The sequence below is a fragment of the Prionailurus viverrinus genome, chromosome F2, assembly GCF_022837055.1.
Source record: "Prionailurus viverrinus isolate Anna chromosome F2, UM_Priviv_1.0, whole genome shotgun sequence".
Classification (NCBI taxonomy): Eukaryota; Metazoa; Chordata; class Mammalia; order Carnivora; family Felidae; genus Prionailurus; species Prionailurus viverrinus.
In genome coordinates this window covers 64,558,143-64,570,352 of record NC_062578.1, presented here as the reverse complement: position 1 = coordinate 64,570,352, position 12,210 = coordinate 64,558,143, and the positions used below count along the sequence as shown (strand labels likewise).

The window sequence follows — 12,210 nt, the reverse complement described above, 5'->3', positions numbered from 1 at the left end:
AGTTTATTTATTTATTTTGAGAGAGCGAGAAAGAGAGCGTGTGAGCATGGGGGAGCGGCAGGGAGAGAGGAGAGAACGCATCCCAAGCAGGTTCCTCGCTGTCAGCTCAGAGTCTGATGCAGGGCTCGAACTCACAAACCGCGCAATCATGATCTGAGCTGAAACTCAAGAGTCGGATGCTTAACCGACTGAGCTACCCAGGCACCCCTCAGTGGTTTTCATACTGTGAGAAACAACCCTACTAGGGGTCCAGAAATCAATGAATTGAGGCCAGACCAACATTTAAAAAATTAAGTGGAATAGGAAAATCAGTGTAAATATTGTTTCGGTTTGTAGAACTTTTGATTCCGGGGTGTGTGTATGACTAGGGTCATAATACGTTGCCTCATCTCGTCTAATGCTCACAATTCCCTTGCCAACCTGATTTTACAAATCTGGAAGCAAATCCTTAAGAAAGGTTAAGTAATCGGGGCGCCTGGGTGGCTCAGACGGTTAAGCGTCCGACTCCAGCTCAGGTCATGATCTCGCGGTCCGTGAGTTCGAGCCCCGCGTCGGGCTCTGTGCTGACAGGTCAGAGCCTGGAGCCTGTTTCAGATTCTGTGTCTCCCTCTCTCTCTGACCCTCCCCTGTTCATGCTCTGTCTCTCTCTGTCTCAAAAATAAAGAAACGTTAAAAAAAATTTTTTTTTAAAAAAGAAAGAAAGAGGGGCACCTGGGTGGCGCAGTCGGTTAAGCGTCCGACTTCAGCCAGGTCACGATCTCGCGGTCCGTGAGTTCGAGCCCCGCATCAGGCTCTGGGCTGACGGCTCAGAGCCTGGAGCATGCTTCCGATTCTGTGTCTCCCTCTCTCTCTGCCCCTCCCCCGTTCATGCTCTGTCTCTCTCTGTCCCAAAAATAAATAAACGTTGAAAAAAAAATTTAAAAAAAAAATAAATAAAATAAAAAAAATAAAAAAGAAAGAAAGGTTAAGTAACTTATCCAAGATCACACAACTCATAAATGACAAAACTGTAACACTAGGTTGTGTCATTCTAAAGACTCTTTCTCATTGACTATAGTGTCACAAGGACATAGATCTCACTGCTATACCACTGGTCCGAAAACAAGCTGCTGTGATCAATAATTTTCATACCACTCTCCAAATCAGATGGATAGATAGGTGACCGATAGACGATTGACAGATAGCTAGATGATAGATAGAAATGCATGCACATATAAATATACAGATATAGATAATCTAATTTTTTACTGGGCAAAGAAAATTAGAGACTAGGAAGTAATAGGAATCTAAAGTCACATGAATGAACAAAGTACGTGCTGTAAAATCTTGTACATTTGCTAAGGTGGATTCCATACTAGCCCAGTGATTTTCAGCAGCCAGCACAATGTACAGTTAACAGTGTCCATAATGCTGTTGTTCCTGATTCTGAGATGTAAGGCAGACTGTTTCTAGCTCTGAGATCTAGGACCAACCTCTCTTCCAGGTGTCCTGCGGTCACTCATAAAGAGGGCATGTGTGACAGAGTGGCTAGTATCCTCAACAACAGTCTTCCAGGAAATCCAACGTTGAGTCCCATAAGGCTGCTTCTCCGTTTGCCCCTTTCTATCGTGTTTTCCTGCCTGTTCCTTCATTTCTCTGTGTCTCTGAGCATCCAGTATAAGGTGGTAGCCACAGTGTGGGATTTAAGTCAGAAAGGCCTGGATTCAAATTCCAGTCCTGTTTCTTTCCTAATCTCTCTTACTTGCCTCGCTTATTTCCATTATCGGTAAAAAGAAGAAAATAACCGTACCTACCTCCTAGGATTGTTGTCGACAATTATGAGAAATAATCCATGTAAAGCTCCTAGAAAAGTGCTTGACACATAGTAAGTGTTCACTCAGAGTTGTTATTAGTCATTACTCCTGTAATGACTTCTCCAGACCCGTGTGGTCCAGTATGCTGGCTTCTGGTCATATGTGGCTATTTAAATATTATTGAATTAAAATTAAATTACTCCCTCAGTCACACCAGCCACATTTCCAGGGCTCAGTCACTACATGTGCCTAATGGCTACCACGTTGTACAGTGCAGATCTAGAACCTTTCCATCACGGCTGAAAGTCCTACTGTACAGCTTTGCTCTAGGGGAACAGGATTGCCCGCAAGACATCTCAGGTACAGAATTTCCAAACCTGAGCCACACTAAAAACAACAGAAATAAAAGTTTTTGTTGTTGTTACTTTATTCTCAGAAGTCTGATTGCTGACCTCTACCCCCAGAGATTCTGAGTCAGCATCTTGGGGATGGGGCCTGAGAATCTGCACCTAATAAATAGCAGGTGGTGCTGATGCTGCTGGGCCCTGGACCACTTTGGGAGCACTACCGCGCTAGGCAGCAGCTTCCCCTGGGACTCAGGAATATTCTGAAAGATGGGACACACATCTTTCAGATGTGTAGTACGGTTTCTCCACATTTCCTCTACTCATGCAAACGTGAAAAAACAGATGTTTTGTAGAATTTCCACTGCAGCAACACTAACAAAATCCGTGTCTTTTAGTAGTTCCCCTGAAACTGATTGGTGCCCCGACTATTTTCCATCATTGTTGGAAACCTTTCTGGAGCGTCGCTGAAACTTTTTTTTATGCTGAATCTGTATGGCAAGAAAAACTAGAGTTTTGGAGCTGAGATTTGGAAAACCTGAAAACTAAACTTAAGTTATATGTGTAAATACTGGAAAGATCCATGCTCCTTGCAATAAATTCAGGAGTGTTCTAGGAAAGAATGGAGATGGCCAAAGGGATTTGGTTTAGTTTGCATTCCACAGATTTTGTAAAATCTTCCTCTCTCAATAAGTTGAACTCTACTTGGACAGGAAAATAATGAGGCTGGTGGTAGACCAGCCAAAGGAAATAAACAATGAATTGTGTGGATGGAGCTAGCCGGGTGGTGGGAGAGGAGAAATTACGAAAATGATCAAAGGTGCAACCCAGTTACAAATTGAAAGATGCCTGCAGGGAGTAGGGGAATGGGGCTTATGTTTTAATCAGAGCTTCAATTAACTTGATAATGTGTTCGGTTTACCCTGTGTGGATTGAGAACATCTTGAGATAACCAATTCCATTATATGAAGGCCACGGATACCATTTGAGGTCAACTAGAATTGAAAGTAACCACAATCAGTTAATTTGGAATATCTGATGGCATAGCTTTAAAGTTCAAATATAGAGGAAGGAAGAAGAAAAGCATGTTTAAAGCTCATTTGCCCACCTATTTTGCAGGTAATAGAAGTAAAGAGTGTCAAAAACAAGGATTCAAGATGGGAAGCCATAACTACACCCATGCCACTGTCTTCGGTTATCCTAGGACTGTGGGGGTGCTAGAGGCCTACGGACCTTCTGAGAGTATGAGATTTACTGAGGGGCTCTGCCCAGGGCTCAGAAATCTATTAGAGATTGTAGTACACCTTTGGGAAATATCAGCTCTTAGTTACAAATTGAAAGATGCCTGTGGGAAGTCAGAAGGAGGGGTATGGGTTTTAAGCAGAGCTTCAATTAAAAGCCGCCTCATTCTGTGAGTCCCCTGTGTCTTCCCCCACACTCTAAAGGCCCCCTGACCATACAGTCATTACTCTGCCTCTTTGCCAAGGTCCCTCTCCACATCCCTCTATATCCTGACTTCCAGAGAAGGAGAAAGAGACATGGCATGGAGTGGAAAGAACTTGAATTTTGAATTCTAAACCACCTAAGTTGGGACACATTTCACCTGTCTGGGCGTCACTTTTTTTCACCTATAATATTAAGCTAAGGTCCTGCTTCAGAAGTTTGTGGTAAGGTGAAATTCAGTTTGGTTTATAAAGCCAAGCTGAGCTAATGTTGATATAGAGCAATCATAATGCCCATCCTCTTCCTCTTCCCGATCCCCATCCCCAGCAAAGAAAATATCCTGGTTTCCCTAAAGAGCTTTCAGATGTGTATGAAGGGCTCAGCCAATTTACTTGCCAGGGTCTGTTAATTGTGGTGTTCTGTGAGGCAAAAAAAATCCAATCTGATACTTAATAACCTTTTTCAGAACTCTTTGATCAGGGGTGTAAACATTCACAAGTCTTCCTAAACAGGAAGTAGGATTCTGGAGCAAGGCTGCATCCCGCTCATAAGCTTAGAGTGCTGGTCACTTTTCCTAAACACAGTGAGGACCACGCACAAAAGCTGGCACCTGTTGTCATCAAGGGATTTTAATTTTGTTCCTTTGGATCACACAGCACCTTGTGAACACTCCCTGGGGCTCCTGAATGCCACACTGGGCAGAGAGGAAACAGCACTCACCACGGAAGATACCACATCTGGTATCTATCCTACTACACAGCTTTTCTAGGACCCAAGATCATCAGATCATCAGAGAAAACATTTAAAACCCTCATTTCTGTTTAAAAAATGAGCTTTGTTGGACTTTTTAAAAATTAAAAATGAGGTGGTTTTTAGGCTACTTGCTCTTGACCTCTTAGGTGTGCTAACTTTGGTAATGTCACAGAGGAAAGCTTGTTTCTTTCACCACATGGTAGACACATGGCATTGGGGCGTGTGTGTGTGTGTGTGTGTGTGTGTGTGTGTGTGTGGTGATGTTGATGATGGCCAATCAGAGGTAGCTTACCCTACATCAAATGTCAGGTTTTTTCCGGCTTTGGACAAGGCCAGTGGCAGGCAAGTATACCTGTCCACGTGTGTGCTATCAGAGGGTCAGAGAAGGGTGAGAGCCCAGATAAAAGTCAGCAAATCCCAGCAAAAGGAATTCTTTCAGCTTCTTTTCCTTGGGTTCATGGGGCAAGTTAAGATACATTATCAAAATCCATCCAAGGAGAATATTTTCATGAGCAGTAATTGATTTTTCAACTTGAGAAATGTGTGGCTGGCCCTGGGATTGAGGAGACTTGTAAGTTAAGTGCCTGGGAAAATGGACCGACCTCACTACTCACACCGCTGTGTCTCCTGTCTCCCCCTCAGCCTGCACCTACAAAAACCAGGCGTGCTGCCTGACCATACATTACGAGAATGGATTTTCTATTACCACGGAACCACAGGAGGGTGCCTTTCCCAAGACCATCTTACAGTCTCCCTATGAGAAGCTGAAAATGTCTTCAGATGATGGAATCAGGATGCTGTATTTGGATTTTGGAGGCAAAGATGGAGAGATCGTAAGTGTATTTCTGTAGACAGTGCGATTTCATGTTTTGCTGGGCGGCACATCTGTGATGACTTGCAAACGTAACGCTGCCTTATGTTTATTTAGCAATTGACTATTTACAGAGTACCTGCAGGCTCATGTCTTGTTTGATCCTAGAAAAACTATGATTAGATCCAAGTATCTCAAAGTTCCTAACTTTTGTCTCATTTTCCACTAGCAAATCAATATTTGAATCAAAGAATCTTTTACAAAGTCAGCATTAAATTCTCATTAAATGGGGTCCCACCAGCTTCAAAATGCACCATTCATTCTTAAAAAGTCTCAAGCGTCTAATCTAACCTGGGCATCCGTGCTGGTGTGGGGGGTGCGGGGGCGTGACATGCACAATGCCCGCCATCCGGGAGGTCTACAAGGAGCACAGCACAGAGGCAGAGGGTCTGGACGAGGGGCAGAGTAGAAGGGATGGTGGGGAACAAAGAAATGTGGTCAATACCTGCATGGAGAGAGAGCCAGACAAGAGCCCAGAAGTTTCGGGCTAATGGCAAATAATATCTAACAAAATTAGCAAATTTGTCAGAGTAACTTTTAGACTTAGATCAATGCAAACAGCCAGTGTATTGAAATTCACAATTTGCTGTGATCATTACTGCCTGTTACAACAATAACAGTGTACTTCTTCAGTTCTATGAAAGGGTGGGAATTTGCATGTTCTTTCTAGAAAGCAAGTATAGTTCTTGACATTCTCCGGAAGACATAAGACCTCGTTTAAGCTGTTAGCATAAGGCCTTCATTTCAAAGTCACGAGCACTGCTGTTCCGGGTCCCGAGACACCACCGGCCCCACATAACCCAGCACTTCTCACTGTGGGTATCACCTGCGGCCGTGAGGAATCCAACACCCTATGCCTGGCTGCTCATCTGAACTCACTTTCTGAGAAAAGTTTCCAGCCAGTCATTTCCCTAACGTTTAAAATGGATCCACAGGATTTTATAGGATTTGTGTGTTTCAGTCAGTAGGTTCAGCCTGAAGCACCAGTTTGGAAATAAGTGACTAGAAAGTCCCTTTCGCTAAGAATACTTGTAGTTCAGTTGCTGCTCTTATCAATCACTCAACTGCGTGCTTTTTCCTAAAGGGGACCGCTCCCTAGCAAAAAAAAAAAAAAAAAAAAAAAAAAAGTCTCTTGCTTCCTTGGCTTGAAAAATCAAGGCTATTTTTGCCCATGAGGAAAATCACTTAGGTCTAAATTTCAGCCTTCCTGAAGCCTGTAATTATAACCTGACTCGGGAGATTTAGGAAGGACTGAGTTTTTGCTGCCAGTCCATTCAGCTGGTGAGTGCAAGTTCACACATAGCTCCCCCAGGTCAAGTCAGCAACCCCAGGAGGCAGGCACCACCCAGCCTTTCCTCTCCTTTTCCAGGGAAGGGAGCAGAGATGTGCTGTTGAGATGGAGTTGAGGGTCAAGACACCCATGTTCTGAGTCTGTAACTAACTCACCAGTTGTCTTGGGCAAGTCCTTGTATTTCTTTGGATCTGAGTCTCTCTGTCCATAAAATACAGTGACTAAAGTGGGTAATCGTTAAGATTACTTCCAAAAGTTGCATTCTTAGTGAAAACAGAATCCTGTGGTTACCCCCCGACTCTGGCATCAGAGAAGCCTGCATCTGAGTCCGTATGTACCCTTCCCTGTAAGATCCGTGAGCTCAGAAAGTTTTAGAACTTCTTTAAGTCTTAGTTTCCCATATAAAACATGGAGATAATAGCAATAACTACCTCATGGGATTTTGTAGGAATTACATAAGACGGTGTAGAGCTAATATTTAGCACAGTGCCTAGTTCATGTTTAGCACAGTGCCTGGTTCATGATAAATACAACCCTAACTTCGCTAGATACTATTATACATTCCGGTTGTTGATCCCCCAGTAGTGTCATCATCAGAACAGAATTGGAAACACCTCCAGTTTTCCTGAATTAGGTCCAGTGATAAAAATTCAACCTGACTCTTATGCTCTGGTCATAGGTGGAGACACATGTAGGCACACACGGAGCAGGGGACTTAACAGACATGTGACCCACATGCTTACAATTCAAGAGCACAGGACCCTGGGGACACAGCTGCTTAGCCCTAGGGCTTCTGCATTCCGAATTCTCTTTTTCTGTTATTTATTTTGAGAGAGAGACAGACAGCTCAGGGGAAAGGCAGAGAGAGAGGGAGAGAGAGAGAATCCCAAGCAGGCTCCACACTGTCAGCGCAGAGCCCCATGCGGGGCTCGAACCCATAAACCATGAGATCACGACTTGAGCCGAAACTAAGAGTCAGACAGATGTTTAACCAAGTGAGCCACCCAGTTGCCCCTGTATTCTGGATTTCACATACAGTATCTCATTTAATACTCTATTTACCCTGTAAATTAGGTAAGACTAAGAAAAATTTCAAGTGACTTGTCCCAGATTATATATCTAAAAAGTGTTAAAAGGAAAAAAAAAAGTGTTAAAACCAGGACTCAAATTTAATCTTCAGATGTGAAATTTAGTGCTCCTCCAAGCTGGACCTAATCCAACATAAATAATATCACTATTGTGATACCAAAAATAAATGGTTTAGACAGTCAAGAAAGGCAACATCAATATGGATGCTACTGGTATATATAAATTTCACAGAACCTATTTCGGAAAAAAAAAGATATATGAGATGTAAAGAATAAGTTCAAAGAGTTAGCTTTTAAATCTCACTGAGGGGGTGGGGGGGCAAGGATTTACAGCCATAATTGATTCAGTTCCCATTTAAAAGCAGGAAGTGCTCAGATGCATTTGATGTGCAAATCGCTATTCTGTATCAAGCGTTGATTGAAAATCTCTCACGCTCTCTTCTTTTTAAATTTCAGCAACTGGACCTTCACTCCTGCCCCAAGCCGATCGTGTTCATCATTCACTCCTTCCTGTCAGCGAAGATCACAAGACTGGGCTTGGTGGCCTGAGCAGGGGTGGGGGGGGGATGGCTTGCCTTGGATAGAAGGAGGGCTGCTGTGGGACGTCAGATCGGCTGCTCGGCGAGCGGGGAGATGTAGCATAGCAGGTCTGCCGCGGTCAGCTTTAGATCCCCGAGTCCTCAGCTGCCCCAGACTTCTCCATCAGCTTCACCAACTACAAGGGGGTGCCCCAAGAAAATACCGCAAGGAATATCAGGAGAAAAATGGCTTTTTAGAACGGTAGAAGGGTAAAGAAGTGAGGGCGAATGGGAATACATAAGCATAGCTTTGAAATCACGACAATCAAGTACATGAACATTAGGACAGCATGTGCAGATCTTAATCATACCAGTGTCTAGGCAACTGGTTCACCCAGGTAAGCAAGGGCTGACCAGATGAGAAATGGACACATTGACCTCCCCCACCCCCCGATAACAATGATCCCTTGTTTTAGTGTGATTGATTGCCTACTTCTAATTGAGTTGACTTTTGCTGGTAAGGAAAGAGAAGTGCTTCAAATTGGAAACACACCTTTTACTTAAGTATGAAGCAGCTGTAATTTTTTTCTTAATGAATTATCTTTCAGTGATGTACAATGAGTCTGAAGTATTCTCATTAGCATATGCCGAGCAGGAATTAAATAAAGCGTCAGATACTGATCTGAGCTCTGAGCTGGTGGAATCTGAGCCAAAGTAGACTGTTTATAGTGCAGAGCTTTGCAGAAGAGTCGTGTGCTTGAAAGATGATTAATCTGGAGACTGCACTCACACCAAGGTGTGTTATCTTAGAGCCAAGACGGATAGCTTTACTTATAGAAAGCAAATTATGGATATTTTTTTAAAAGATTGTCATTTGAGATATATATAAACATACGTATATCTCCTATATATATAACATACATACATATATATAAAACAGCTCACATGAGATTAACTAATTATCCCCATTTCGTGGTTTTCAGTGGAAATACTGAGCAATTTATTGACCCTTGTGCCTGCCTGTGCTCGTATGCATGCATTTTCGAACCAATCATAGAGCAGCGCATATAATTCTGGACGATGATGGGCTTTACGCATACACCCAGAGTGGTAATCAAATCTGTTGACAGCATCCGCAGCTCTTAGGAATTCCAGGGAAATAATATAATGACCTGATATTTTTCTACAAGAATATTTTCAGACAACATAGAGCATATTTCTGATTTAATGCCTTTATTTTTACCTTTCAATACAAATTCAGTAGAAAGACACCAGTATCATTTGATTTTGGAGTCCCTTTCCTCAAACTTTAAAAATTAGCTCTAGAGATTCTGTAAGCATTTGTAACCCTTCTTCCCCCTGTAATGTACATAAAGAAATGTTCTGGATTGGACCTATGCGTTTTTGCAGAACTTTTAGCAAATACCTATGCAAAGAGCTTTTAAAAGTGAAACGGTCTTAAAGGAATGTAATTTTGCCCACCAGATGTTTATTGAGTTACAAAGCGGTTTTAGATTTGTGTTTCCCAAAGTGTCTGTCATGTAACGCTAGTTCCAAAGGGTGTCGACAGACGTGTTTTGTTGGGGGAGAATAAGAGGTTTGTGTGTTAAAGTGTGTTAAACACCAAGGTAAGAAATGTTAAACAGATTTCATGATTGTGGGCCCCCTCAAGGGCTTTAATGTATACACTGAGATTCTTCAAGGGGGGACCTGTGTACTATTCATACATTTCTAGAACTCCTTTCTGTCAGGGCATCTTGTTGAAACTGGTGTTTAAAAAAAACAAAACAAAACAAAACAAAAAACACTTTGGAAACAGCTTTAGGACACCGATTTTTCTTTTTTCTTTCTTCTCTTCTTTTCTTTTCTTTCTTTTTGGTTTCTTATTTTAAAATGCTGAGGAGTGAAGTCCCACCCTGAATACTACAGGAAAGCTTTGATGCATTTGTAAATTATACCGAACTCTTTCATGACATATTTTCAAAGTCACTGGAATGTTGTTATACAAGAGAATTATACTTATGCATTGTAAATAACATTGAAATACATACATTAATGCCAATAGTTCAACAATGTAATCTAAGGTGCTCATGACTACATGAAGTATGAGTTAATTGCTCATAATTAAATTGCAAAGATCCTATTATATATTTCTAGACAAATTAAAATGATAATTACAAATATTTCTTCATCACATTAAGTTTTAGACTGATTAATATCTGGGTGGGGGTCAACAAACTACATTCTCTGCATTTACAAAAACTTAATTTAAATATTTATATTTTAGAAAATATACATTTGAATAAATTTATGCATTTTCTGAATAAAAATGTGTTATTAGCAAGAAATAGACAATTTTACTAAGAGAATTGTGTATACGAATCATTTTTTTTTCCTTCACAGTTAAAGCGTATCATATCTGAGTGGCTATGATGAATCAAGTACTCATTTTTCCTCGTTCTGAATTCAGCAAATTACAATGATTTTATACTGTAGATTTTAATCTTGTCTTGTGTGTTATGGATGTTGTGAAAGACACAAAGTCCTATGTCTGGATACAGTCACTGCATCATTTTGGGGAATTTGTTTTTGTCCAATCTGCTTTGTGCTCAGTCCGTTTCTTATTTGAATCAATGAATTATTAAATTCACATTTGTCCCTTTAAGGGTAAATCAATACAAATGATTGATGTTTTAACTGTACTTACTGGGAAGCTACCCATTTTGCTGGGAGATGTGGTTAGGTGATCCCTAAGCATCCCAGGGATTTGAAGAAGGCCAACAGGAATATAGAAAGCAATCTCTTTCCTGACTTGAACTAAGTAGAAGAAAAAAATCATAAGCGTCTTAAAAACATCCACGTGGAGGCATTTAATTCTATCAATTGATGGAATTAAAATGCTGAAAAATGCATTCTCCTACAATTAATGAGCAGGGCCTTTCGGGCCCTTGTTTTACAAATATTAGTCCATCTTGAGGGGAGTGGGCTGGGGTGAGGGGGTAATATTTGAATGTACCTTGAGTTAAAAAAAATGTGCCTATGTTTATAGCACCATGGATATCATGTAAACTTTACATATGAATTAAATAAATATTCACCTCTGAATATGGTGGACTGGTTGGTGGTTTCATGATAGCCACGGATGGAATGTGAAGACACATCCCACTATTCTCTTCCTCCAAGACTGACCTTGGAAGGTGCTAATGGGTAACGGAGATGCCACTAGAAAGTTTGGTGTGTGGGGGTTTTGTGTATAATTTCAGGATGGGTCTTCATCTGGAGCTTAGGGATCTTGGCTCTTATTTTAAACTAAAAATACATGGGATTTGACCTGTATACCAAGCTCCAAATACTCAAATCTTATGTAGTACTGCAACTTGGTTTGTTTTTAATTGCTTATAATGGCTTAGTCTATGGCTGGGAAGTCTTTTTACTATTTGAAAATTTAGTAGTATTGAGATTACATTTAAACTGTAGAATCTCACTTTTTAAGAGACTTCAGAGGTCATCAAGCACATTATTGCCAAAAGTTTATAATTTTAACACCACCTTAGTGTATCTTAGGGTGTATTTGCTAGAAATATAGCAACATAGTATATACATATAAAAATGAATACACACCAATTAAATTCTTTAAAAAGTTCGTACCACCTGAAGTCATACCATATACACTACTGGTCCAAGTACTACATTTTGGGAAACACCAACCGTGCATAATATTCCACTAAACTCAGGCGACTCTTCCTGAACATCCCTTGCAGTGTTCATTCTGCCTGAAATTGGAAGTGTTCAGCTATGGGATGGGGGCTCCCGCTCTCCTGAGGCAGGTCATTCCACTGCTGGATGACTAGAGTTGTTGGAAAGTCCTTTCATTTTTAGAGCCAAAACTTAGGTCCACCTGACTTTCAGTCATGAATCTGTTATACCCTAGAAAACACTGAAGTCCGATCTCTTTTCCACATGAATGTCCTATATATAGTAAAAAGACAAATGAAGGCTGGGGGGTTGCTAGGCAATATAAAATTATCTGAAAATGGCTTTAAGTAGGGTACTTAAATGCCTTGTTTTTATCCCTAAAGAATCAATTGGCCAAGATTAAAACTCTCCAT

The 12,210-nt window shown here is 41.1% G+C and overlaps 1 protein-coding gene across 1 annotated transcript in view; it reads left to right on the top strand.

The window, feature by feature from the left end:
* Positions 1 to 9,017, top strand: part of SNTB1 (syntrophin beta 1) — a 240,147-nt gene extending 231,130 nt beyond the window's left edge. Inside the window, exons 6-7 of the mRNA XM_047842225.1 lie at positions 4,976 to 5,166; positions 8,040 to 9,017. Coding sequence (XP_047698181.1) covers positions 4,976 to 5,166; positions 8,040 to 8,132 — 284 coding nt within the window. The 3' untranslated portion in view covers positions 8,133 to 9,017. The remainder of the gene's footprint in view (positions 1 to 4,975; positions 5,167 to 8,039) is intronic.
* Positions 9,018 to 12,210: the final 3,193 nt, after the last annotated feature.